Source organism: Camelina sativa, chromosome 4, assembly GCF_030686135.1.
Source record: "Camelina sativa cultivar CO46 ecotype springtype chromosome 4, ASM3068613v1".
In the NCBI taxonomy this organism is placed as follows: domain Eukaryota; kingdom Viridiplantae; phylum Streptophyta; class Magnoliopsida; order Brassicales; family Brassicaceae; genus Camelina; species Camelina sativa.
The window spans coordinates 26,018,882-26,046,292 of record NC_141883.1 but is presented as its reverse complement, the minus strand read 5'-3'; the positions used below and the strand labels follow the sequence as shown (position 1 = coordinate 26,046,292).

The following is a 27,411-nucleotide window of genomic DNA, read 5'->3' as shown; positions in this document are numbered from 1 at the left end:
ATTGAAAAATTATCCGTAACAAATTATTAATCTATATATAAAAATAGAAATTTTGGTTTCACAATATAAAAAAAATATATATGGCGGTCCTATTATATCTTTCAGTATATAATTCACAACCCACGCTTTTTACAAACAATAAAGATTATTATCTTTTGAAATGTGAGGGAAGAAAAAAGCCACAAAATAAATGGATAATGAAGCCACGATTGAGACCGTAGGTTCGTTCAAAGAGATTACTTCAAGATCCTCTTGGCCACAAGCCTCGCATAAAACTTCCTTGTGCGGAGGAATAACACAAGAGCGACAAAAGAGCCAAGCAAAGCCATGGCTGCCATTATCATAAACGAAGTCCCAAAACAATGATTCCCATTACAAGAATGATCATCCTCAGAAGCTACCTTGTCGTACAAGTAGCCTATCACCTTCACTGAGAAAAAGTAGGAGCCAATCGGACTAGCTATCGATACTGTATAGAATATAGTTGCCATATGACGAACCCCGAATATTTCAGATGTTATTGTCGGCATGAGTGACCATTGTGACCCGTACGCTAAACCGACCAACAAGGACCCGATATACAGGCTTCCTGGCAAACCGGAGGCCATGACACTTTGACCTATAGTCATAAGTCCTAGAGTTATGGCCATGAAAATTGGTCTTGGCCAGCCATGATTGTGTAAACAGGCGTCTGAGATGTAACCCGACCCAATCCGGCCTAGAAAGTTCCATATGCTCCACAGAGACACCAGAGCATTAAGTTGGACTGTAGAGTAGCGAAGTGACTCTCCCATCTGTCTGATGTTGTTTATCGTCGCGAGTCCTGAACCCATTCCACATAACATCGCCGCAAATAGAAGCCAGAAGTTTTTTGTGTATATTGCTTCGAGAACGTTCATATCATTGGTCATGACAACTTTAACATCTGCATGTTGATTGATTGAAATTTGTTAGAAATTTCATTTCGAGAAGTATAACTAAACTAACGTATATATATATCATTCGTCAATTAACAAGAGTCAAAACTAAACTTTACCGGAAGAAGTGTTGAGCTTAGGAGAGTCAAGCAATGCGGTTCCCTCGGTAACCGGAAAATCCAAAGACAAGAATCTCTGTTTCTCTTCACGATGTGCTCTAACCGCCACTAAGAGAGGAGAGGCGAGCAAGATAAGTAGAAAGGTGAAAGAGCATATCTGCATAGGCTTTGACATCCCAATGACATTTTTGACCAATATGACGACCATAAGATAGGTGACGATGATCAATGAGATGGCGGAGAGACCGTTCAAGTGTTTCTTGTCCCCTGCGATGACTGTGTCGTATGTTCTTACGAAGGGCATTAACACCAAGATGAGGAGTGAAGGTACTACGGCCAAAAGAAGAATGTAATTCGCTGGATCACCTCCACAGAAGATGTGGTACATTTGAACCAGAATTGCTCCACTTAGCCCAAGATAACCCTACATTTTAAATAATAAACACATAATTATTTGTGAAGAGAATTATATACATAGTAAGTAGGAACTAGGAAATATACATGTATTGTAATTAATCTACCGATCTATCTTAACTAGTGCCTAGTTATCTACAAGACTACATCAAAACTTATTTTCACTACTAGTTCGACCTAGTTTTAATATATATCTACTAGCTCGATATAGTTTTATCTTAACTACTAGTTCTAATTTTATTTTAAATATACCTACTAGCTAGCTAGTTCCTTTCTCCAGCTAATTAGTATGTCGTATATTTATATATATGTTCTTTCTATATGATAAAAAGAGCAGAAACTGTCCAAAACAAGAATTAATATAAATCTTATTCTCCAAGTCTTGAATATGTCCTACCTTCATAATCCCAACGGCCGTCCCACCATAGTCGGAGAAGTTACGGACGGCGGTGACCACAATAGCCGTATTAAAGAAAGTCTGACAATGACCGGAGAAGAACGTGAACAAACACATCATAGCCACCGGAGGCTTTTCGATCACTCCTGACGCAGCCATCCATATGAATCCATATCCCACAAACCATTGCACCAGCCCTACGAATATAACCAACCATGGTCCACTAAAGAAGCGACCGCTACCACTTTTGCGGCTTGCAACCGCGGTGTAGAAGAGGCCGGAGAGGATGCCTACGTTTCCTCCGATGTCTTTGCAAACGGAGACGGTGTCAAGAGTAGATTGGTCATAAGATTGAGATGTTTTGAGAAGAGAGGAATAGATTCCAAAGGTGTAGCTTGCTCCGGTAAAGCTTTGTATCCATATACTCGCTGCCGCAGCCACCCATTTCGTGTTTGCAAACTCCATCTATCTCTCTTTTTCTCTCCTTCTCTATAACTATCTATCTGCATCGATCAAAATGAGCAAACGTTCTCTTAAAATGAAATTAAAGTCAACTTTAAATTTAAATGTTTGTACATATAATCGTGGGCGTTCTTGGTTTGGTTAGACCATCGATAAACCGGATTAATTGGAGCTCCCACTTCACACTTGCACTCCAAGTCTCCAACTAGACTAAACCATATTTAACCGATATCAGAAACCCATAACTATCGTTGTGCATTGGTTTTGATTTCCTAAACCAGGGTACCTGAATCGAGTATGGGTCAACTCAAAACCAAATCTGAAACGTCCACCATGTGAAACGAGGAAGTCCTTTATTTAATTATTTTATACAAGTAGATGTAATGCTGTATAGAGGAGAGATCAATTAATGGATAGTCTATGCATTATTTAATCAATTTATATACATGAGTTTAATTAAACGTGACCTTTTTTTTGTTAGATAAATTACACTTTCGTACATGACAAGTCGTTCCTCCATCATATTTTAATGTGACTATAAAAACGAGACTTGTAGCTGCTTTGTATAAAAGTCTTCGCAAATCGCTGACAACTATACTAGATAGGCAAATCTTTCAGCAGCAACACACAATCAAATAATAACTTAACTAATTCTTTCTTTACATTATTTGCCAAATACAGAAAACGAAACTACTCTAATGATAGTAACATGTTGCCAGGAAACGAACTCAGCCGGTTACCTTGCTCTTGGACTACACCAACTCATCCTTTCGTGAAAATGTAATTGTGATGCTGCATTTAATCACCATAATCGGTAAACAACGGGAGGCTGTATCATCAAGGATCTACAAAATCTTGGACTGCTGCAAAAATACCTCATGCCGAAACACCCTTGGAGCTCCGCTAAAGCTTTGAATCCATATATATGCTCGCTATTGCTGCTACCCACTTCGTGTTTATTCTCTCCATTTTTTCGAAATTGTAAGCTTTTTTTTTTTTTTCGAATGTCTACGCTACTAGCCAACTCCAGCTGTATAACCAAATCTCAAGTCTTGAAACTGATGATGTCAAACGAAGAAGAGAAGAAGTACTCAATCGCCCTTTGGACATCGCGATCATCGATGAGACTGAGTTAAAGAAAATTTTGATTAGCCTTTTTAATTATGTGTTGCTCTTGCGTTACCTAAAAGGTACAGTTAAGCTTACACACGTTTAATCATATTATAAAAAAAACAATATAATAATACAGTACTTATCCTTTTATGTATTAAACTGAGAATCAAGTATTAGAAACCAAAATTTCTATTTTTGTAAGCAAATTACATCACTTACATATTTTATATTTGATGTTTTTATATTAAAAAACAGCCATGAAATTTATTTTTAAATTGAAATAAAATCTTATATTTGGACATGAAATTTTACGTCAAAAATTAAGCGAAGCCAGTAGTTGAAAATCAATCTACAAAAATATGTAATAATTTGCTTACAAAAATATAAATTTTAATTTCACAATTTTTTTTTAAAAACGGTCGGTCTTATCCTATCATATGCCTTTCAGTATATAACTTACAGCCCACACTTTTTTTTTTTGTCAACATTGGGCCACAACAGACCGGCCCATTAGCATAATCCCTATATTTGTAAGAAGCGGAATTCGATCCTTGGTATAATGGTGCCTTGTGCATTAAGGATTTACCTTTGGTCATTGCATTAATGTCATTTCACACAGCGTACACTTTTTACAAACAATAAAGATAGAATATGAGGGAAGGAAAAGGCACACAAAATGAATGAATAATGAAGCCACGATTGAGACCGTAGCTAGGTTCGTTCAAAGAGATTATTACTTCAAGATCCTCTTGGCCACAAGCGTGGCATAAAACTTCCTTGTGCGGAGGAATAACACAAGAGCGATAAAAGATTCAAGCCATCTTGGTGTCGCTCCACACTCCAACCTTACTACAAAACTGTCTATGCCATACCATAATACAAACATTTATTAAATCACAAACAAACCGTTCATTTTACAAACCCAATGTTGAATATAGAGCATGTAATAGCATGAAGCCTTCCACCAAATTTCAGCTGAATCGCACTTTGTTTCATCGACCAAACGTTGTCCTGAAGCAGCCATCTCGGGCCAGTCCGTGCTGTCCGTACATAAGTGTTGGTGCCGAACGACACCAACCCAGAAACCACGACCAGAGTCTCCCTTGAAGCTCTTTTTCGCCACAAACCCTATTTTTCACGACTAACGATTTTCTAATCGATTAAACACCAAACATCACGGCTTACCTCGCTAACAACCATGAGAATGTCTCCTTGACTCTCCCAATCCACCACCAAGTAATCACATCTTTCCCCACACACATATAGATGATGGATCTCCCTTCTCCTTCTCCTAACTCTCCTCAAGGCTCTTTTTTTGCTCTCAGGATCAAAATCACAACATTTCTCTATCTTTTTCTTTCTCTCTCAGAAGCAATAAACACCACTCTCCTCCAAAGAAAAGAGGCTCTTCAAACACAAACCAAGTTAAACCGAACGATTTCCAAACAAACGGCACAATCATCAATTTAGTAGTGTCGACCATCACCCTCTTTGGTATCGATCGATACCCACCCTAAATTGGGTCCGAGATGTTATAATTCTCCCTCTCTAACAAACATTGTTTTCGAATATGAACACACCTCCATCGAAGATGTGGTACATTTGAACCAGAATTGGTCCACTTAGCCCAAAATAACCTTAAATATTAAATGGAAAAACACACATGCAACACATAATTATATGATTGATTTTTCTTGACTGACTATATAGACTTGAAACTTGCGAGAAAAATATAATATCTCTTTAATTGAAAATTAATGATTAATTATTGTGACTGAGAGTCTGAGACTAAAACGAATTAACTAAAAAAATAAATAGTTAACACTTATAAGCTAGGGTTGTAATTTCCCAACCCAAAAGAAAAGATAAAAAAAGGTTTTCAAGTGACTGAAATAAAAAAATCATGTTAAGCTTGATTTGATTCTTCTTGCACTGTGCAAAATGCAAATCAATGGCATTGAGAGTTTTTTCTTCTCGTGTTCGCTTCCGTCTTCGCCTGAATGTAAAAGAAAGACACTTCTCTCCCTATCTCTCTCTCTCTCTCTCATCTCCGACCTTTCTCAGGTACACAATCCGATTCCTCGGTGTATGGTTTGTGCTGTGCAATATCCTAAAGCTTCTTTATTTTCCAATTCCTCTATATATAGTTCCTATTCAGGGATTACTATATATCGACTCTGTCCAATTGCAAAGATTATATAACTTCACCATAGTTCTGTCCAACTCTTGCTGTTGATATTAGACTACTATATAGTTCGTGCAAATACATATAGCAAAAGTAAAATTAACCCACTATGTTCCTAAAGCAAAAGTAGAGGAATAAGTACATTAGTTTAGTATGATTTGTGCTCTACAGCAATGCATGTGTTTAGAAAGGAATATATATCCTAAAGAATGAATAAATCTAAAAAGGAAAAAAGAATGATCATCTGTTCTTATTGTTGTGTACAGTTGCTTTTATGGACTAAAAATCGACAAGAAAGGTTTTATATATCAGCACACTTTGTAGGTGCATATCCGAGCCTCGACCTCTTAGTATCATAGAGTATATGAAAGTTCTGCTGCTGATAGTTTCCTATGATTGAAAAGGCTGATTTAGGAGTTCCAAGAATTGCCAAGCAAACCAAATCTTCAGTCAACCATATGAAAGAATTCTCAGTCGGGAAGTTCCAAACCGCGCCATCTGCAAAGGCAATCCCTAGCTCTGGCAGCTGAACGTTTTCGATGCCAGACATGTTGAAGCAAGGATCTAGGAGTGGGAAATCCCTGTAGACAGGGTACTTCCCTTTCGCTTTCTCTGCAATCTTGTTCTTGATGAATTCATATGCAGGTTCTGCAAAGTAACTTAAGGTTGTACCCGAATCTATGATCGTTCCTCCACCGCCATCTGATGAGATATTCCATGTCTCTTCAGGTATGTTTACAACTTCTCCCCCGACTAGAATGGATTTGATATGTACGTAGTAGAATGTGTCGACGAGGTTTTCTTTCCCGGCGACAAAAGAAGTGAAGTTTAGATTCGGGTGGCTCAACAAATCCTTGTCTTCCCCAAAAATCATTTTGCTACTAACGTTGGTGTCGCTGTTTCTATCGACTAGGCAATAAGAGAAGGAGTGACCATAAAGAGACTGAAGCTGCGAGGAAAACGAAAGCGGGCCTCTTCCTAATCCAAGCAACCCTGCAGCACCATGGAAGAGACCTCGGTTCCAATGACCACAACCGAACATCATGTTTTCGACATTATACAACTCTGAGCTCCCTCCACTTGTCGTCAGGTTAACCGTGAAAGTCTCGACTGCAAAGTCCCCAGTGGTGTTGGAGCTATCCCCATACCAGTAGTAGTAAGGGCATGATTGATTATCTGATTTGCAGGGCTTTGGAGAGTCGGCTGGTGATGAGACTAGGTTGCATCTTGGGTCAGTGCAAGTTATGTTCTTGTAAGAAGCAGAGGCTGTAGGGTCATAAAACGCACCGTTTTGCTCGAAACAGTCGTAGCAAGGCAAGCATTGAATCCAGTTTAGGTCACTCCCTGTGTCGAGAATCAAGGAGAAGTGTTTTGGTGGCGAGCCAACCAACACGTCCATGAAGTACTCGCCGGAACCAAGAGTCATACCGGACTCAAGCGTCGCCACCAACTGACCAGATTGATGCTCCTCCACCTGAGAGGCAACGACTTCTTTATTCATCTTCTGCTTCTTGACAGTGTTTTGGTTCTTCTTCTCCAAAACCCTTTTGTGAAGCGTTTGGATTCTAGTGAGATCTCGGAAACTGAGCTCAAGAACAGAATTTGTTGTTGTCTTCTCTGTTTCGTGCTTAGGAGTCGTCTCCCGGCGCTTTAAGTGAAACTTCACCGTCTTGTTTTCTCCGGTCCGTTCCTTGGTGGGTTGGTTCTCAGGGGCAGAGAAGCCGCAGTCGTTGCTTGAGGAAGAAGAAACAGAGCCGAAGCGCATCGGATTTGGAAAGTCAATCCCTGAAAAGCCCGAGATGTTCTTCTGCTCATTGTTACCAGAGAGTCCTCTTGAGTCGCCGGAAAATGCTGTGACGAAGAAGAAAATAAGACAAAGAATGAAACTTTGTTTGGACAACATCAGGAGATATGCCTTGAGAACAACCGAAAAGAAATAATAAGAAATCGCCGGCGACGATCAAACTTGGAGTCGCCGGAAAAGAAAACTGTGCTGAAAAAAAAAAAGTAACAGAAGCAGAAGTTGCTTTTTTTTTATTTTTGTAAGAGAGATTTGATTTGGTCAGATTGTAAAGTTTTTTTGATTTTGAAGCTTGGAGAGAGAGAGAGAGAAAGAAGAAGAAGAGCAAAGAACAGAGTAGAGAGATGTGGTGAAGTCAGAATACTGATAAAAATAAAATAGTAATTGATATTTTGTTGACTAAAGTCATCTTCTTCTTCACGCGGTTTCATATCTTCATCATTCTTTTTTTTTTTTTTTACCGTTTCTTCTCTTTTTATCATCGTAATAAAGAGAACAAGAACATTAAAAGGGTTAGTTTTATTTTCAAAGGAAAATTAGATTCTATAAACAATTAAATATGAATAACCCATATATAACAAAGTGAACATTAAAAAAAGTTTCTAATTAAGTCAATTACGATATATTACTTTAAAAATTAAGTTAATGCAAGTTTTGGTGATAACAAAAAACGAAAAATAAGATCTCTCTCTATTGCACGTATTGGTAGTTGGTACTAGTATATTTTAATTTTGATTGTATTCTACATGAAATATATAATAATTTTGAATAATCTTACCAAAACAGAATAATTTTGAATAATATTCAATTTTCAGAAATTAATATTTTTGAGACATTATTTTATGTAGCTTTGATTTTTTTTTTTTTTTTTTTTGTGTAGCTTTGAATTGTTGTGGCATTTAAATGGTACGGTCAATGAGATTTATATAGATACGAATGTAGTTGGTGTGTTTTTTCTGTTTGGTGTGCCATTTGTAAGCAAACGTGATCATTTTGCAATAAATGTTTTATCTAGTTTTTTGTCAACATTGATCTCTAATAGACAAATAAAGTTTAATCGTACGTAGTAAAATGTGTGGAAAAAAAATATATATATGACTATAATTGGTGACCAAATTTTTTTTCTTTTTTTTAAATGACCACTATAAGTCTATAATTGTTATCATTGGTTAAACTGCGTAACAAAAACAGAAAAAAGGGTTTGATTAGGACTATAAGACACCATTGGTCCATGCAAAATACAATATTTAACTATTGGACAAAATAGCTAACACTTAAGTATCAATTGATAAAGAAATGTGAGAAACTACTAGTTTGACCGCCAAACCAAACGAATGAGAGCTTTGAGAAAAGAAAAAAATAACTAAAGTCATCACCAAATAAACCTATCGATTATAACCTTTTGAAAGACGAAGAATGCCAAAATAATATAGACTCGTCACAATACAATCGAAGAAGATTCAACGAACGCATGCATTATGAAGATAGACCCATGCCAATATAATAATTCCCCCACCATTCTTATTTTGTGTATTATTAACTAATTACTACTATAAAGCAGAGTCGTTAAAGTTGACCGGTCGGTTATAACAAAACTATTCAATTTGGGATCAATTTTAAACTGAGAAGAGATTTGTATATATGTTTGACGATAAGGGAGGACAAGTCCTTACGTTTTCTCTGAAACTGTTTGACTATGACCAAACAAACTAATGATTTTTTTTTTTTATAATTATTGTTTGATTGTAACCTTGATCTGAAATTACAATCTTTTGAACTAATTCAACATACACGAAAAACATATAAATGCTTGTTTTGTAGTCACCCCCGAAAGCGTATAAAGTTAGAAGTTGACCGGGGAGAAAAGGTTAAAATACTTTTCCATTGCGACAGTACTATTCCAAGTAAACACAAACAAAATAAAATGATTTGATTTTGACTTTCTCGTGGCAACGTGTATCTAACCAAATTGTCGACACGAACCAGAAAAAAAAAAAGATAATACTTGTAAATTAGCAATCGGTTAGTTTAGTTCGGACCAAAATACAGCAATCTCTGACTCTCTGTATATGTGTTAACATGTCCTATATACACTTGAAATAGACTTGAATTTTGAAAACTTCAAATATTTTCATTTGTTAATTGAATGGGTGAACTTTATTTAAAGAGATTATAGTTTTTATTTATTTAAAAATGTATAAGATTCTCGTATAGTTTTTTTTTTAATAGCTTAAAAAAATCAATTTCTTTTTCTAAATAATATTAATCTAATGTTTTAGAAAGAAAATAAAAATGACGCCAAAAAAATACAAATAGCAATCCAAATATGTAGTTGATTAGATTTTTTTTATTAATTTCCTTTTAAAATTGTTACTGAAAAAAACTTATAAGATAAAAGAAAAGGAATATACAAAAGGCCTATAATGACAATTTACAAAGATGTATTAGATAAAAAGCAAAGATGTGAAAAGATTATATCTTTCTTTTAGATATAATGAATTAGATTCCTTGTGGGATATGGAAACTTAAGGTAAAACAAAAACGAAACAATATCGTAATATGGAAACGTAGTCCTAAGTCCTAACGACATTAGGACGTACATGTAACTCACTATAAATATTGCGGAAATACTCAAAGCTTGTATATCACCAAAACATCATAAATCTCTTTTTCCAAAATCGTAACCAAATTCGTGTTCTAGCTCCCATAAAAAAACCACAACCATAATCATCATCATCATCATGCCTTTGTTTTCATTCAAGAGCTGCTTTAGTCGTTTTGTGTTGCATGTTCGTGTTGATTCCAGCTTTTACTACAGCAACAACAGATCAAGGACTTCATTCCAGATGTGAATCTCACAGCTTCAAAAACGGAAAAACCTTTAGCACTTGCACGGAACTTCCGGTATTAGACTCGTTTCTACACTTCAGCTATGTTCGAGAAACCGGAGCTCTTGAAGTTGCTTACTGTCACGCCAATATAGAGTCTTCTAGTTGGATAGCTTGGGCCATAAACCCGACGAAAAAAAGGCATGTTAGGTGCTCAAGCTATTGTAGCGTACCGTAACTCAACTTCAGGCGTTATGCGTGCATATACTTCCTCCGTTAATAGCTACGCTCCTCTCCTTCAAGAGTCTCCTCTTACCATTCGCGTGACACAAGTATCTGCTGAATATATTGATGGGGAGATGACGATCTTTGCAAATTTATTTTTGTCTCCTAACACAACCGTCGTGAATCACTTATGGCAAGACGGCCCGTTGAAGGAAGGAGATACACTTGGAATGCGCGCAATGAGTGGAGATCATCTCAAATCTATGGCTTCTTTGGATTTGCTTTCGGGACAAGTCACATCCACAAAATCAGTTAACGGAAACATAATGTTGGTAAAGCAAATCCATGGAGTTATAAATGCAGTACGTGAGTTGGGGAATTCTCATGCCAATCGGAGTTATGGCCGCAAGGTATATGAAGACATACGAAGTATTAGATCCTACATGGTTCTATGTACACATAATTTGTCAAACAACCGGTTATTTTTCCGGTTTAATTGGAGGATTAGGAACAGCAATCTACATGGCCAAACATACCGGAATGAAGACTACGGCTCATACGGTGATTGGGTTGCTTCTATTCGCTTTAGGGTTTCTACAGATACTTGCACTCAAAGCAAGGCCAGACAAGGGTCACAGGTTCCGAAAATATTGGAACTGGTACCATCACACTGTGGGGTACATTGTGGTCATATTGAGTGTGTACAATATTTTCAAAGGCTTGTCCATTCTACAACCTGGAAGCGGCTGGAAGATCGCATACACCACAATAATTTGTGCAATTGCAACCTTTGCGATTGTGATGGAGATTTTGCAGTTCAAGAAGAGATGGGGTAGCTTGTTTTGCAATAAAGCGAAAGATCTAAAAGCTGATCCAACGAATTCTATTGATGTAGTCTAATTTTTATTTTGTTTTTAAGGATGTTTTAAAATTGTCTTGGTTTGTCATTATTGGTTTTTTTGTTTACATTAGTCATTCTTCGGTTTTACTTGTAGAAGGTGAATTATTTTCTAGTAATAGAAGGTCTTTTATTCATTGGAACAAACTGAACATATAACTAGCCATTATTTGTTTCTTCCCCTTATGCCTCACAATGTTTGATTGGAGTTTGTAATGGTGTAAAAAGTGTTTGCGCTTGTCCTGTGGACAGCCCAAGTTACACTGTTGATACCTCAGTAATTTGAGAAACAAAAAAAAAAAAAAATCAAGTGATTTGAGAAACAAAATTCGGACATCAAAGGAGAAAACTTTTAATACATGTCAACGGAGAAACAAAATCCTGACAATTCATCTTGAGGTGTGGAAGGATCAAGAGGACATACTCAAAGAAAACATGTGAATTCCTTAGACCTTCGGCTCAAGTGGTTCTAATGGAGTAAAGCTGTTTGGTTTAAAATATGCAGTCCCAAAACACGCATTCAATTTCTTGATCTCACATTTGGACAGGTTAATGAACGTCCCAGACACTTGTTGTCTGTCATTCCCGTAAGCGTTGCAAAGGATCACATTTCACGCATTCTTGTAGGAGGTTTTCAAATTTCAACTTCATCTCAATGGTTGTTCACTCGCCTAAGCTTAGAGCTTTTAAGTGATTGCTCTTATTAAGCTTTTTAAGTGATTGCTCTTATTAAGCTTTTTAAGTATTTATGGGCATGTATACTATAGCTACCAGGTTCTAAACTAAAGCAATGTAATCTAACTCATGTTCCATTTCATCTTGGCGATTTCTTTAGTTCTGGTACTTTCCACACACAAAAAACAATAAAAACAAAAACTGAAATTTGGGTAGCAAACGAATGATTCTATAAATTCGTGAATCTTCTGCACGAGTTAAATTAACTGCAAAAAAAAAAAAAAATTGAAAAATAAATATTTTTGAAAATTCTTTAGCACAAGAAGTTTTACATTTGAATAATCTTTTGGTATGGATGGACCTTCAGAACTGTAATCATCACAAGGTCGGCGGCGGAGCAGATCAGAGAGACGGGAGAAAGGCGATGGGAAAAGCGAGCGGCGGTTTTGAAATTCAGATTGAAAACTATAAAATTAACGAAGAACATCATATATTCCCCTCAGGTTGATTCTTTATCCACATACTTCCTCCGCCGCTTCTAGCCTTTCATACCATCCACCTTCCTCCGCCGCTAATCCGCCTTCCTGCACCGCCGCTCTAACGTTTCAGAACGGTCTCTTACAGAGTTAGGGTTTTTTTTGTTCGGCCCTATCTGATCATTCTTACTTTAGATCTATACTGGGCTGAAAAAATAGGCCCAATAAAACATCTCCACTGACCCCAATACAATTCCGCTATGAATTATAATTTGGGCCTTCTGCGATAAATTCTTTTTCTTTTTCTTTTTCTATTTAATGTGATGTTATAAATATTAAAATAATTATGATGAATATATACGTTTAATATATATGGTTCCTTAATTACTTGACATATTTATTTATTTATTTATTAGTTCTATCTATTATGGTTACTTTCACGTCAAATTGGTGGTGTCTTATTTCGTTCATTTATCGGTTAGAAGCAGGGATGGAATTAATTATCCAACGAGGCGACGACTTATGCCGACATGAGTTATTTGACCAATGACAATATAAATTCGAATACAGCGACACAATTTGAGTCAAATTCAAAATTTTAATTAGAAAACAAATTCATGGTATGGATTTTGGGGTTTTATGAATTATATGGTTAGAACCGGTAGTGATAACCGTGTTCATCTTTGCTTGATTCGGATAACTACGTATATCGTCCACGACGAAATAATATATTTATCAGTTAGTTCATCCAACTCACAACTTGCATGCAAGATAATTATCAAAAGAAACGCATACAAAATAAAGATTTCGACCAAGTGTACGTTATATTATTATTCAATTCTTTTCACTAAACTATAGTCATATTTATAAGTATCATGTGTTTGCAATAGACTACATATGGCTAGAAACAAAACTTATTGTTTACTTAGCTTATGGCTTTCTATAGCTTTGAATGGACGCGCTATTACAAACTCGTCTCTTTCGTGGGAAAAGCAAATGAGGGCCATAAACTTTTAAGGAACATGTCTTCTTTCGGTGGTGGATGCTTTGTTCACAATGCGCGCGCCCACTATACATGTCGACTTGTAAGTTGCAATGTAATATTTTCAATACCTTATCAATCATATTATGTTGTTTATCCTTAGATCGGTAGGGGTTTATGGACATTAAACGATAAGACTGATGTGATAAGGGTTCAAAATTGGTCTAGTAATTAAAAAAAAAAAGAAAAAAATTGTGGTAAGGATTCGGAAATCAATGTAAGCAAAATTTTGGTGGACCATTGTTTGTGGTCCATGACAACGAGTCACAACGGTCCACATATTAGCATTACGACGACGTCTCTATTATGTATTTAGGTTAAAAATTGTGATTATTATCCAAAACTTTGTAACTAGTTTGCTAAAAAGAAGGTGTTTTAGTGCTTTATAGTGAAATCAGGTGTTTTAAATTCCAACCAAATTTAATCTTTGTAGGGTTTTAAATTCCAACCAAATCAGGTGTTTTTGATGTTTTGGTGGTTTCGGCTCAATATTAGGAGCTGCATTTTTTGGTAAAATCCCGTTGATGTTCAAAAGTGGCTTAGTTATAAGTTTAATCTTTGTAGGGTTCAGATGCATAAGTTTCTTTATCTTATGACTGAACGTATTGTAACAAACTACTCTTGGTAAATATATCTCCAGTTGATCAAAAAAAAAAAAAAAAATCCAACCAAATTAATAATAATGTCAACTAAAGAATCGTATGTATAACACAAAAACTTACGATCGTACGTATAGCTTTTAGTATACAAGTCAACATGTGAAATAAATGCATTGTGGAAATTTGCCGGGGAATGATTCATCGGGATAAATTTCCGATAGGTTTTGAATTAGACTCTGACAAAAACAAAAATTGCATTCAGATAAAATTATGTAAAACCCCTTTCTTATACTATTCATAATATACATACAGTAGTAGATGATAAACTCATCAAAAGCATCGTAGAAAAATAGAGAAGTTCAATTTGTTTACTTATGATAAGATAGATACTATTGGATTGAAAGAAACATATGATAAGTAGGAGGGCGTGTGATTTGACAAAAAACACCCTTAATCATTGGTCAAGAAGACTCATCAAATTAAAAGAGAGTGTTATTTGCAGATAAGGTACAGATCAGAAACCACCTCTAGAAATCGAGCAATAGATCTCTCTCTTACTCTCACCCTTCATCACAGGACAAGATGGTGGGGTCCAACTAACTCTTAACTAGTTGTCTGACAATTCGACACGTGTTGATCATCCTGATCAGTTTCAGCACCATTTGCCCCCACCGAATCATTATCTCCTCTCGCTCCTCCCCTGTGTAATCTCTCTGCTGCTTCCCTCTACCCTCTTGTCGCTTTCTGTCTGAACCTGGCAAAGAACCTCAGCCTCTCTTTCTTCTTTCTCTTTCTTTGTGTTCTCTGTTCTGTTTCTAACTTTCTTCTCTCAGTTTCTGTACAATTTCCTTTTCTATAGAGAGAAAAAAAAACACACCCCCATAAGGTTTGTGTAAGGAGAGAGAATCTTTTGTTCTTCTTTCCCTTTTTTTTCTCTCCTATCTAGCTCGATTCTGTCACGTATAATCTCGCTAAATCTTCTTTTCATTCAGAGGCTTCTAAATCTGGTAATTTCTTTTAAGGCTTTTGGTTCAAAGAGTTTACTATATATAGAATTAGTTGCCTTATTTAATCATTCCCTCCTTGATTGCTGGAGAGTGGGTTGTTTCGTTTTAATTATTTTCTAATGATTATACTGTTGTTGGGATTTCCATAAGTTGATTGCTTTCATCATCCCTTTTTGTTCCTCATGTAAAAGCTCCTGTTGTTAATCATTATATAGTAGTACTAAACATAAATCAAATAATTTCTTATTCACTTAAGAAAAAAGTAATATATTCTTATTTGGGTGTCTTTTACAGATCAGACATGGAACAAGTGTTTGCTGATTGGAATTTTGAAGATAATTTTCACATGTCCACTAATAAAAGATCAATCAGGTATATAAAATATTCAGAAGTCAATTATTTTATAATTACCAACTTCACTTTTTAATTAGTTACAATCAGTATAATAGTATATGTGTTTGTTCATATTTTGGTACAGACCAGAAGATGAACTAGAGGAGCTATTGTGGAGAGATGGCCAAGTAGTTTTGCAGAGCCAAGCTCGCAGAGAACCATCAGTCCAACTCCAATCCCACAAACAAGACACCCTAAGAAAACCTTGCAACATTTTTCTTGACGACCAAGAAATAGTACCAAAGCCTAATAACAACGCTCTTCTTGATGATCAAGAAACCGTCTCCTGGATCCAATACCCTCCCGATGACGTCGTAGACCCCTTCGAATCTGAGTTCTCCTCTCATCTCTTCTCTACAGTCAATCACCTCGGCAGTCCAGAGAAGCCACGGTCGGTCGAAGAGACAGTTAAGAACGAGGCTCAGGCCATGGCTCCTCCCAAGTTTAGGTCCTCTGTTATAACCGTCGGGCCGAGCCATTGTGGTAGCAACCAGTCTACGAATGATCATCAAGTGATTACACTTCCGGTATCTATAACTGATGGAAGCAAGAACGTCGAAGAAAGACTCGATACTTCGTCCGGTGGCTCGTCCGGTTGCAGCTACGGAAGGAACAACAAAGAAACCGTTAGTGGAAGAAGCGTTACCATTGACCGTAAAAGAAAACATGTAATGGACACGGATCAGGAATCTGTCTCTCAGTCAGATGTACCTTTGACCTCGACCGATGATATTCAAGTCACAGGAAACAAATCGAGCCAACGGTCTGGATCTACACGAAGAAGCCGTGCAGCCGAAGTTCATAATCTCTCAGAAAGGGTATGTTATATATACGTACTTCTTTCTTTATATCTCGTTGAGTTTTACATTTACACACATAAATTAATGTTGTATTAAGCAACAATTCAGTTTTAAGATTCTGCTAGATATATATTTCTGAACTTGATGATCGCTTATTATAGAGGAGGAGAGATCGAATCAACGAAAGAATGAAAGCTCTTCAAGAACTCATACCTCATTGCAGTAAAGTAAGTTGATAAAAAAAAAAGACTCATAGAAATAATGGTAATGATGGAGCTAGCTAGATTGATTAATGGTATGTGTTGTTGTTTTTGTATTTGGGTGTGTGTAGACAGATAAAGCTTCGATATTGGATGAAGCGATTGATTACTTGAAATCACTTCAAATGCAACTCCAAGTGATGTGGATGGGAAGTGGAATGGCGGCGGCGGCGGCAGCAGCAGCAGCAACGACTCCGATGATGTTTCCCGGCGTACAATCATCACCGTACATTAATCAGATGGCTATGCAGAGTCAAATGCAATTGCCTCAATTCCCGGTTATGAACCGGTCAGCTCCGCAGAACCATCCCGGTTTAGTATGTCAAAACCCGGTTCAACTCCAGCTCCAAGCACAGAACCAAATCCTATCGGAGCAGCTCGCTAGGTACATGGGCGGGTTCCCTCAGATGCCGCCGGCGGCGAATCAGGTCAGTTGCAAAAACGGCATCGTTTTCGAGGAGCGATAAATATTTTAATATCTGACGTGTCATGTTTAAAAATTAAATGCAGGCAGTGCAACAACAACAACAGCCAACGGACATGATGAGATTTGGGTCTCCGGCGGGACCGCAAAGTCAACTGTCGGCACCGGCTTCCACCGACAGTCTTCGTATGGGTAAAATAGGCTGACGTGGCGTAATAATATTTATTTTATCCGAGATTATTATTATTCTTACGGCATATATCCCATTTTTATTTATTTTTGGTCGGGATGAAAAAAACTTTAAAACAAATGTATTATATATAGATCCAATAAGGTAGCGTCATCAATACTTATGTATAACTTATTTAAACAGTTCAATAATATATATCAATCAATCAAATGTTGAGAAATAAGAACAAACATACATATATTTTGTTCAGAAATTTGCATCAATCTTTTTTAAACATATTAATATGCTATGATCAAGAAGAGCATTCAGAAAAACAGGTACAAAAGGCATAGATGGGCCTGAATTGACAGTCTCATGGGCTTTTTGTCTGGCCTCATTTAGCCCTTATTTATGCTCATCTAACGTACACGCGATTATAAAGAAAAAACGGAAAACGCTAACGTGATTTACTCAACCACCATACCTTCAACTATTAGCACTCAATTTATAGTTTCCCAAGTTATTAGGACGGTGAAACCAAATTAACGATTCACTAATAACACGTGTCGTATATCAAGGGCGAGTTTCTCCAGACGAAACACACAAGCGCGTAGGTTTCCAAAAGCAAAGTAGAAAACAAAAACGTATAAAATATTAAATAAATAAATCAACCAATCAAAATCCTACAGCTCAGCAGTCTCAAACCAACACGATTTATTTATCAATAATAGAAAAAGCTGCGACTCTCCTTGTCCTTGGCCTCTCTCTCTCTCTCGATCGGTCTGAGATATTTTTCTTTTGATTTTGGCTCATTCATTGTTTGGGAGAACTCGAATCTGATCTTAAATATTTTTGCAGAAAATCGTAAAAGATAAAAAGGGCAAAACCGCATGAAATTGTATAGAAAACTAGGTTTTACATCTCCGATTTCAAATTACTTGAGTAATAATAATACGAGTCTTCTCATCTCAATTCTTAGTTTTTCTCCTCAATTGCCGATTTCGCTCCTTCTTTTTGAGCAGAAATCGTTAGATCCTTTGTCTCTCAATTACAATAGTGTTAGTAATTTTTGAATTATCTCGAGAGAGTAATTAATTACTTGTTGAATCATGGAGTCTGGAGGCAAAACTAATCGTCAGCTGCGTAAAGGTATTACCTTTTACTTTGTATGATTGTTTTTTTTCCTTCCTCGTTGTGAAATCTTAATCATTGTGTGTGACAATGAATTTAGGTTCTCTTGCAAGTATTATTATTTAATGGGTTTGAACTGTTTCGAATGTTGTTTGTGTTTCATCAGCTGTTTGTGTCTCAACCGAAGAGAAGATGAAGAAGAGTTCACCTTCAGTGATAGTGATTGGAGGTGGTATGGCTGGGATTTCAGCTGCTCGCACTCTTCAAGATGCTTCCTTTCAGGTCTGTCTGCAATCTCATAGGTTACTCTACAATGTTGTTTAGATGAAGTCATATAAGTATGTTTCAGGGTCTTATTTACTCTTGTGTCTTCTTTCCTTTATTTTTCAGGTTGTGCTATTGGAGTCTCGTGATAGAATTGGTGGACGAGTTCACACTGATTACTCTTTCGGTTTTCCTGTTGATCTGGGTGCATCTTGGTAATTTCATGGCTCTCTCTCTCTCTCTCTTACCCTTGTTTTCTCATTGATTCATGTTTGGATCTTTTTTTTCATTGATGCTAGTAAGCAACATCGTTTTTGTGACAGGTTGCATGGTGTTTGTAAAGAGAACCCTTTGGCTGCAGTTATTGGTAGATTAGGATTACCCCTTTATCGCACTAGTGGTGACAATTCAGTTTTGTATGATCACGATCTTGAAAGGTGTGTGTTTTGGATATTCTAAATGTACATCTTAACATATCTTCTCTCTTTTTGGATATTCTAAATGTACAATTCTGTTTTCTGCAGCTATGCTCTATTCGATAAGGCTGGTAACCAAGTCCCTCAAGAGTTGGTAACACAAGTTGGCGAAAAATTTGAGCACATTCTGGAACAGGTGTGTGTACTTGGTCTTCAAATTTTCTTGTAATTGTGTTTCTAGACGTTGCGTATTTTTTATTAACTAGATAGTTGTTTCACAATTGCAGATTTGTAAAGTCAGGGATGAGCAGGATGAAGACATGTCAATTGCTCAAGCCTTTTCTATTGTATTCAAGAGGAACCCTGAATTGAGGTATGGAAACATATTGTCTCAACTCAATCATTTGTTTTTTTTTGTTTTTGTCCGCTTTTATATTTGTTGCATTCTCAGTTAGTTTTTTCGCTTCCAGGTTGGAGGGGATTGCCCATAATGTGCTTCAGTGGTACTTGTGCCGCATGGAAGGATGGTTTGCTGCTGATGCTGAAACCATCTCGGCAAAGTGTTGGGACCAGGTTAGTAACTGAATTTCCCAGTTGTTCTCGGTTCAGTGCTTGACATATGTTCTGGCTTCTTGATGTTTCAATTAAAACATTCGCAGGAAGAATTGTTGCCCGGTGGACATGGTCTTATGGTTAGAGGGTATCGCCCTGTTATCAACACTCTCTCTAAAGGTCTTGATATACGTCTAAGCCACAGGTAAAATTTGTTTGTCAAAGGAGTTTCCACCTTTTTTTCTAGATCTGCAGCTGAATCTTATTGGCCTTTTGTTTTGTCAGGGTTACCAAGATTGTAAGGCGCCACAGTGGAGTTAAGGTGACTACAGAGAAAGGAGACACCTTTGTTGCGGATGCTGCAGTCATTGCTCTTCCTCTCGGAGTCCTAAAGTCAGGAACGATAACATTTGACCCGAAGCTTCCACAGTGGAAACAAGAAGCTATCAACGATCTCGGTGTAGGAATCGAGAACAAGATCATATTGCACTTTGACAACGTATTTTGGCCAAACGTAGAGTTTCTAGGAGTGGTTGCAGAAACTTCCTACGGATGCAGTTATTTCTTGAACCTGCATAAAGCAACTAGCCATCCTGTCCTTGTTTACATGCCGGCTGGTCAGCTTGCTAGAGATATAGAGAAAAAATCTGATGAATCAGCTGCAAATTTTGCCTTTTCGCAACTCCAGAAAATTCTTCCAGATGCATCTTCACCGGTACAGCTCTAACCTATCTTTCTTATACCTGTATCTTTTTGCCAGTGTACAAAGCTTTAATGGTTGGTTTTGTTGTTGTTGGCAGATACATTATTTGGTATCAAGGTGGGGATCAGACATCAATTCATTAGGATCATATAGCTATGACATGGTGAACAAACCTCACGACCTCTATGAGAGGCTGAGAGTTCCATTGGATAACCTATTCTTTGCTGGTGAAGCCACTAGCACGAGCTACCCGGGATCAGTGCACGGTGCTTATTCAACCGGATTGCTGGCTGCTGAAGACTGCAGGATGCGTGTGCTCGAGCGCTATGGAGAGCTTGAACATGAGATTGAAGAGGAAGCTCCTACCTCTGTCCCTCTTCTAATCTCTCGTATGTAATTTAAAACTCGGGTTTTGATTTATAGTTTCCATATGGGACCTTTGTTAGAACTGATTTGATTTCATGTGATAAAACTGAAAAAAAAAAAAAAAAAAAAAGCTTATGAGATTTAACTCTTGAGCGTATGAATACCATTCTTTTTACTTAAAAAAAACCTGATTCAGATGATTAGTCCTCCAAGTCAAAACTGTGCAATGTTGTTGATTAACTCTGTAATCCATCTGATCCAAGAACTACTATACCAAGCGCAATCAATCTTTAAGTAAGGAATTTTTTTTCTTTATTGCAACTAAAAAATCAAACTTTTACTTTCATCTTTATTTCTAATTTTTACATCACATTTTCATACATCATCACTACATAATAAACCTTACTCAATTTGAGACGAGACGAGAGTTTTGAACCAATAGCTTGTTAAACGATGTCGTAAACTCGAGAGTCATAAAAGCCTGCCTCCATTTTTTAGGGGTATCTTAATTTCTTTCAATTGAATTTAAATTTGAGTAAAAAAAAAGTTTATTAATTAAAAAAAAATATCCACTTTGAAGTTTTAACTTTTTAAAGATAAGAGTAGCGTTCTTCTTGTTCTTCTTCGTCTTGGCTGCTGCGCAACGACAGAGTGGAGAAGCTACGAACTTTATAAATGTCACAGACTGTAATTTTCAAGCCGTTTATCTCAGTTCCATCAAGTAATCACAGGTTTCCTTTTCTCTTTCCTATTCGCTTCTTTACCTTTTCAAAACCAGTTTCTCAGTTTAGAATTGCTTTTGTTCTAGAAATTTTCCTTCGTTTCCATTGGCGGGTTAGGATAATTCTATGTAAAGAAGGGACTGCCTGTTCCAAATTTTTATGGTGGGTTTCGTCGAGTTCAATCGATTGGGTAAGCTTTAAGCTGTGTGGGGTAGTGACTGTTAGGGTTTATGTTCTTTTCTTTTAAAGCTATTAACAGTTTTGGTTTTTAATTTAATTTTTACAAATTCGTCTCTGTGTTTATGTTTGTGTCAGTCAGAGGAACCTACAGAACAATAGAATCAATGTTGGTGTTAAAATCCAAAACCGATTCAGAGTTGTTTGTATGGGAATGCTGGCCCCAAGGAAGTTTCTGCAAAAGAGGAGGAAGATGGAAGTTTTCAAAGATGCAGCTGATGAGACGGATCAGAAGAGATGGAGAGGGCTAATGCTAGAGATTGAATCGACGGGTTCTGCAGTTCCTGTTCTTAGGCAATACAGAACTGACGGTGACCAAGGTCTTCCCAGGGATCTTGTTTTGGGTACTTTGGTTAGATTTAAGCAGCTTAAGAAATGGAACCTTGTCAGTGAGGTATGGACACTAATGAATTTGACTCCCTTTTATGTTTTTCGTTTTTGCTTTTCAAAATTGGCTGAACCAAGTTCATGAAGTTAGTCTTGAATCTTGATGGAGAATATATTAGATGAGTCATCTTAATCTGGTATTGAGGATTTTCACTATTGATGCTGCCAAAATAGATGTGTTTGTTGTGACAAAAACTGTGTTTACTCTCAGCAATGTTAAGACTATTGAGTATTGACTATTGCAAGCTCTTAGTTTTGAAGTTTAGAAAGTTGTCGGGATTTATCTGATATTTGGTTACTTCGTTTCTTTTGTAATCCAGATTCTTGAATGGCTTAGATACCAGAACTGGTGGAACTTCAGTGAAATGGATTTTTTGATGCTCATTACAGCTTATGGGAAACTAGGAAACTTCAACGGAGCTGAAAGGGTTTTGAGCGTACTGAGTAAAATGGGCTCGAGTCCAAACGTGATTTCTTATACCGCTCTCATGGAATCTTATGGGAGGGGAGGCAAATGCAACAATGCTGAAGCGATATTTCGGAGGATGCAGACTTCAGGCCCAGAGCCTTCTGCTGTAACTTATCAGATTATACTTAAGACTTTTGTAGAGGGGAACAAATTTAAAGAAGCTGAAGAGGTTTTTGAGACTCTTTTAGATGAGAAGAAATCCCCATTGAAGCCGGATCAAAAGATGTATCACATGATGATATACATGTACAAGAAGGCTGGAAACTATGATAAGGCTCGAAAAGTATTTGCTTCCATGGCAGGGAAAGGAGTTCCCCAGTCTACGGTCACTTACAACAGCCTTATGTCTTTTGAAACTAATTATAAAGAAGTTTCTAAGATCTATGACCAGGTGACCTGAATGATCCCTTCTTTTAAATAGTTAGTATACACTAGAAACACCATTAAGGTATGCCATGGCCTGTAATAGTAGTGATCTAACCCTTTTAACTGAATTCTCAAATTTTCAGATGCAAAGATCTGGTATTCAACCTGACGTTGTAAGTTACGCTTTACTTATCAAAGCATATGGAAGAGCGAGAAGAGAGGAAGAAGCTCTATCTGTTTTTGAAGAGATGCTTGATGCTGGTGTAAGGTCAGTTTTTTGGTTTTCGGTGGCTTCCAACAACTATTTTTTTGCTGCTATAGCTGATGAGTTTACAAAGTACACCTCTCTTTTGGATATGTTATATGTCTTTTCTCGTTTTTTCAGGCCGACACATAAAGCTTATAACATTTTGCTTGATGCATTTGCTATATCTGGGATGGTGGAGCAAGCAAAGACTGTCTTTAAGAGCATGCGGCGGGACAGGTAAATAATACTTCCATCATATTTGCTTGTTTTAGATTGATAAGCAATTGACATGTTTCCCTCGCAGAATTTTCCCGGATCTCTGGTCCTACTCAACTATGTTATCAGCATATGTGAATGCCTCTGACATGGAGGGTGCTGAGAAATTCTTCAAGAGGATAAAAGTAGATAAATTTGAACCGAATGTAGTCACCTACGGGACAATGATAAAAGGGTATGCAAAAGCGAATGATGTTGAGAAGATGATGGAGGTATATGAGAAAATGAGGTTAAGTGGCATCAAAGCGAATCAAACCATCTTAACAACTATCATGGATGCGTCTGGGAGGTGCAAGGATTTCGGGAGCGCTATTGGTTGGTATAGAGAGATGGAGAGTTGCGGGGTACCACCTGATCAGAAAGCTAAGAATGTGCTTTTATCATTAGCGTCAACTCAAGATGAGCTAGAGGAAGCTAAGGAACTTACTGGTCTCAGAAATGAGACAACAACCATTATTGCTAGAGTTTATGAATCTGATGATGAGGAAGAGGAGGAAGATATAAGTAGTGAATCTAGTGATGATGAGGATGAGGATGAAGGAGATGATGATGATGCAAGAGAATCTGTGTTGTACGATAAAGCACAGGAAGGGTCTTTGGGTTATGATATCATACAGACGGAAGAACTTGTAGGGTTATGAAAACTACAGAAAGTTTTATTTTTGTAATCATCTAAGGCCACATGATTAAGATTTTGCAGAAGAGGACTAAGTAGTTCGTCCGTTAGTTTTGTCTGTAGTTAAAGAAATGATATATGTTTCTGAATCCTCAAATAACTTAAGAATCAAAAGGGTACTTATTTCATATTGTATCTCTTGCCACCAAAGGAGGAGAAAAAAAAAACAGAGTCTCTATTGATCTCAAACTCCTTCGTTAGCCGTCTCTTGATTCTCTGTTGCCGAAGTCTTAACCCTATGAGCTGCATTTTCCACCTGCAACAGATGCAGAGTAAAGGTAAGAATTATGGACTACACTGAGAGAAAGAGAGGGTTGTCACTGTTTTACCTCGGAAGTCCAGTTAGTTCTAAGTGTAAGAACAATCAAAGTTAGGGTTTGAAGTATGACTCCTGCAATCATCCCCCACCAGATCCCCTGTAAAGAAAAATCTCCCAAATCTTAAGAAACAATATATGTGTAAATACACAGGAAGTGAAAGAAAGAGAAGAAGAGAGAGATTATACAGCAACTCCCAGACTGGTTTTGAAGCCAAGAACACAACCAATAGGAAGACCAATGATATAGTAAGTAACAAGATTCACATAAGCCACCACAGCTTGCCACCCACTTCCAATAGCAACCCCTTTTTTTTTTTTTACACCATTCAACAAAATAGAAAAAATCAATCCACAAAGACCAAAGATCAAACAAGCTATTCACAAAAAGGTGTATTTTGTGTGTTTTGTGTTTTTTTACCAGAGAGAATTGGTTGGATTCCGTTTAAGAAAATGGAAACGGTGAGGAGTGGAAAGAGGTCAGAGACGGCTGCTATAACCTCTGCGTCGCTGGTAAAGGCTTTGCTAAGGCCGACGCGGAACACAAGCAAAATGACACAGAGAACTAAGCTGATGAGAACAGTCGTGACGTTGACCACCACCACTGATAACTTAGCCACTCGTGGATTTCCCGCTCCTAGCTCGTTGCTCACTCGGACACTAGTCAAAAGCACAAAAACGGCACGGTTTTTGCATCTGTGTATAGTTTAAATAATAGGAACTGCATGTCGTTTTGCATTTTATTGACTGAAGCATACCTGATTGCTGCACTTAGACCAAGCATGAACTGCATATCCCAATTCAAGTAATACATGCTGCAGAAATTTTTTTAAAAGCGGATCAAGATATGACTCAAGAATATTGATTGTTATTTAATTTCACTGGGAAAACGTACCATATCGAAATCGCGTCTAGAGCAATTGTTGGATTGGTGAGTAAACCGGAGATGATGACTAGCCCTTGGTTGTACCATATCTCCAAACTGCAGATTTTTCATTTCAAATTTGGAATCAGCTTTATTTTAAACTAGAAAGAGACTTAACAGGTCAAATCAAAGCAGCTTTCTGTTTACCATAGCATGACTGCCGAAGCTACCGTGAGCTTGAAGTAAGGCCATATCCCTCTAAAAGCCCTAGTTGAAAACCCAGTCCAAGTATCCTTACAACTCGGGCTTATCACGATATAGAGACCGTTAACAGCCACGAGCATCCACCATGAGAAACTCAGAACCAGAGCCGCTCCAAGCAAGCCGAAATCAAGGACGTTGGTCACGAGCCACGTGAGTAACGTGTGGAGCAAGAAAACTCCTAAGGACATGTAAGCCAAAGGGTTTACTATGTTCTGAGCCTGGAGAAACCTCTGCATCGGGCAAGCGAGTGCAAAAGCGTAAATCTGGGGAATCATCCCGCGCGCAAAGACCTGACCCTCGTGCGCGATGGCTACGGATTGTCCCATTGCTTTTAGGATTGGACCCGAGTACCAGTAGAGGAACGTGAGAAGAAATGCAGCTGCAAGGTGCAAGACCATGGCTCGTTGGCAGGTTATTCCCATTGACGAGTACTGTCTCGCTCCGTACGCTTGGCCACACACTGTCTGGACCGCGCTCGCCATTCCCAACTAGTCAATTTAGTAAATAGAATGTTTAAATTTTGAAAATGTTCAATACATAAAAATTACAGATATGAAAAACTTACTTACTTACTCTTCTCATTCGTCCTTACAATTCGTTATCATTCACAGATTGAAAATTGATAAAATCATGAAACTCATACTGAATTATAAAACGGTATGCAGATTGATATAAAGTATTATGCGTTGTACTAAGTCGGCTTCTGTTCTTTACTCTGTTTTAGACTTTTAGTGTTTTTAACTTTGTTTTTAAACCGTGCTGAGTTATATATGCGGACTGAAATAAATCTGATTACCATGATACCGTAAGCAAGGCCTTGGATGCCGACGGTGGCGATGGAAGCACCGGCGAGCTCAAGAGAACCGAGATGGCCGGTGAACATGACGGTGACAAAACTGAGCATGTAATTCAGCACAGAGACGACTATAGAGGCTCCAGATAGCGTCCATAGAAGCTTTGACTCCCACACGGCTAGCCTTAGCCACCAGCGTGGCGTCACCGTGGATCCACGAAGACGGAGAAACTCCTCTATCTCCGGCGAAGACCGTTCATAAATCTGAGAATCAGAGTGGAGCCGTCTCAATAGCGGCTCGTTTGTCTCTGTGGAGCTCATGGTTTGTTTATCAGAACTTCTTATTTTCTTTTCTTTTCTTTTTTTGTCTTCCTTTCTCGTGTTGTTGTTTTTGTTATCTTAGGACTGTTTGTTTTGGTTATGTGGAGGCTTCGAGGGTCGTTCACCTTAGATTGATCGATGGTTTTGGTCTAATTTTGATGAATTTGAGTTCATAGTGCAACAACCATTGTTTTTCTAACAAAAAAAATAACGTAACAACCATTCTCTAGTTATCGTTAATAGACTAGAGAATTTACCGATCAGTAATTTTCTTTGTTTTCGAAACGTTAGCAAAATGTGAAATTGTAGACAAAAATGAAAGAAAGAAGAATATGAACATCCGAACATAACTTAAATAAAAATAGAACCAATATTAAGTCATACTTTTCTCTTAACTGAGTGGCGATACAAGTATTCATAGTACATGAACCGGATTCAATTAAATATCAGTTTTTATTTTTCTCTGAATTGTTTTAGAATTATATCTTGATACATCAAATATATAGTTTTTATTTTTAATCTTTGCTTTGACTTTTAACTGGAAAATAAAACAAACCAAACCAAACCAAATTTTTGGATTGAAACGGCACTGAACAAAGAAAATGTACTGTTACCGAATCGAGAAACCAAATATTACTGAAACGTAATGTGCATAAGATAACAAGAGTAACGCATATGAGTGTATAACATAGTACATCCGGTCCCGTGGAAAAAAGGCTGTCAATTCATAATAAATAACAGTACCTAATCAGGGCCGGTCCAATAAATTTGGTGGCCCGAAACCAAAAAAATATGGACCTTTTTATAATTTGTTGTAATAAATGTATATATATTTT

At 37.3% G+C, this 27,411-nt stretch overlaps 6 protein-coding genes, 1 long non-coding RNA gene and 1 pseudogene across 14 annotated transcripts in view; 4 read left to right on the top strand and 4 right to left on the bottom strand.

Moving 5' to 3' along the window:
* The window catches only part of LOC104781816 (polyamine oxidase 3), a 60,806-nt gene extending 40,088 nt beyond the window's left edge, over positions 1 to 20,718 (top strand). The window contains exons 2-11 of the mRNA XM_010506581.3: positions 17,936 to 18,353; positions 18,502 to 18,617; positions 18,726 to 18,814; positions 18,923 to 19,036; positions 19,124 to 19,211; positions 19,303 to 19,388; positions 19,486 to 19,588; positions 19,675 to 19,772; positions 19,853 to 20,282; positions 20,368 to 20,718. Coding sequence (XP_010504883.1) covers positions 18,314 to 18,353; positions 18,502 to 18,617; positions 18,726 to 18,814; positions 18,923 to 19,036; positions 19,124 to 19,211; positions 19,303 to 19,388; positions 19,486 to 19,588; positions 19,675 to 19,772; positions 19,853 to 20,282; positions 20,368 to 20,667 — 1,464 coding nt within the window. The 5' untranslated portion in view covers positions 17,936 to 18,313 and the 3' untranslated portion in view covers positions 20,668 to 20,718. The remainder of the gene's footprint in view (positions 1 to 17,935; positions 18,354 to 18,501; positions 18,618 to 18,725; positions 18,815 to 18,922; positions 19,037 to 19,123; positions 19,212 to 19,302; positions 19,389 to 19,485; positions 19,589 to 19,674; positions 19,773 to 19,852; positions 20,283 to 20,367) is intronic.
* On the bottom strand, positions 27 to 2,352 carry LOC104781819 (protein NUCLEAR FUSION DEFECTIVE 4-like). Of its 2 annotated transcripts, none has more exons than XM_010506585.2 (3): positions 1,848 to 2,352; positions 1,037 to 1,460; positions 27 to 925 (listed from the first exon to the last, which is right to left on the bottom strand). In XM_010506585.2, the coding sequence occupies exons 1-3, from the start codon at positions 2,310 to 2,312 to the stop codon at positions 237 to 239; spliced, it is 1,578 nt and encodes a 525-aa protein (XP_010504887.2). In that variant the 5' UTR covers positions 2,313 to 2,352; the 3' UTR covers positions 27 to 236. The 2 variants fall into 2 exon arrangements, with proteins under 2 accessions (XP_010504887.2, XP_087367690.1); XM_087511564.1 differs by having other exon boundaries at positions 27 to 916; positions 1,848 to 2,312.
* LOC104781818 (aspartyl protease family protein 2-like) lies at positions 5,700 to 7,809 on the bottom strand. The gene has a single exon (XM_010506584.3). It carries the CDS (start codon positions 7,508 to 7,510, stop codon positions 5,909 to 5,911), a length of 1,602 nt encoding a protein of 533 aa, XP_010504886.2. The 5' UTR covers positions 7,511 to 7,809; the 3' UTR covers positions 5,700 to 5,908.
* LOC104784174 (cytochrome b561 and DOMON domain-containing protein At3g59070 pseudogene) lies at positions 10,136 to 11,361 on the top strand (annotated as a pseudogene).
* On the bottom strand, positions 12,242 to 12,641 carry LOC147946211 (uncharacterized). Its single transcript, XR_015597544.1, has 2 exons — positions 12,396 to 12,641; positions 12,242 to 12,300 (listed from the first exon to the last, which is right to left on the bottom strand). It is a non-coding gene; the product is annotated as an uncharacterized LOC147946211 (long non-coding RNA).
* On the top strand, positions 14,643 to 17,455 carry LOC104781817 (transcription factor PIF5). Of its 4 annotated transcripts, XM_087511568.1 has the most exons (7): positions 14,971 to 15,081; positions 15,334 to 15,342; positions 15,453 to 15,530; positions 15,637 to 16,369; positions 16,513 to 16,578; positions 16,683 to 17,039; positions 17,122 to 17,455. In XM_087511568.1, the coding sequence occupies exons 3-7, from the start codon at positions 15,460 to 15,462 to the stop codon at positions 17,239 to 17,241; spliced, it is 1,347 nt and encodes a 448-aa protein (XP_087367694.1). In that variant the 5' UTR covers positions 14,971 to 15,081; positions 15,334 to 15,342; positions 15,453 to 15,459; the 3' UTR covers positions 17,242 to 17,455. The 4 variants fall into 4 exon arrangements, with proteins under 4 accessions (XP_087367695.1, XP_087367692.1, XP_087367693.1 ...); XM_087511569.1 differs by lacking the exons at positions 14,971 to 15,081; positions 15,334 to 15,342 and adding an exon at positions 14,643 to 14,855; XM_087511566.1 differs by lacking the exon at positions 15,334 to 15,342 and having other exon boundaries at positions 14,646 to 15,158.
* A 363-nt stretch (positions 20,719 to 21,081) lies between the features above and the next one.
* LOC104781815 (pentatricopeptide repeat-containing protein At3g59040) lies at positions 21,082 to 24,144 on the top strand. Of its 4 annotated transcripts, none has more exons than XM_087511558.1 (7): positions 21,135 to 21,367; positions 21,445 to 21,548; positions 21,674 to 21,989; positions 22,303 to 22,842; positions 22,961 to 23,085; positions 23,203 to 23,301; positions 23,369 to 24,144. In XM_087511558.1, the coding sequence occupies exons 3-7, from the start codon at positions 21,744 to 21,746 to the stop codon at positions 23,979 to 23,981; spliced, it is 1,623 nt and encodes a 540-aa protein (XP_087367684.1). In that variant the 5' UTR covers positions 21,135 to 21,367; positions 21,445 to 21,548; positions 21,674 to 21,743; the 3' UTR covers positions 23,982 to 24,144. The 4 variants fall into 4 exon arrangements, with proteins under 4 accessions (XP_010504880.1, XP_087367684.1, XP_087367685.1 ...); XM_010506580.3 differs by having other exon boundaries at positions 21,221 to 21,357; XM_010506578.3 differs by lacking the exon at positions 21,445 to 21,548 and having other exon boundaries at positions 21,082 to 21,367.
* LOC104781814 (protein DETOXIFICATION 41) lies at positions 24,096 to 27,050 on the bottom strand. The gene is made up of 8 exons (XM_010506577.3): positions 26,258 to 27,050; positions 25,405 to 25,949; positions 25,228 to 25,314; positions 25,091 to 25,147; positions 24,754 to 24,992; positions 24,522 to 24,640; positions 24,346 to 24,432; positions 24,096 to 24,272 (listed from the first exon to the last, which is right to left on the bottom strand). Exons 1-8 carry the CDS (start codon positions 26,573 to 26,575, stop codon positions 24,201 to 24,203), a joined length of 1,524 nt encoding a protein of 507 aa, XP_010504879.2. The 5' UTR covers positions 26,576 to 27,050; the 3' UTR covers positions 24,096 to 24,200.
* Between the last annotated feature and the right edge of the window lie 361 nt (positions 27,051 to 27,411).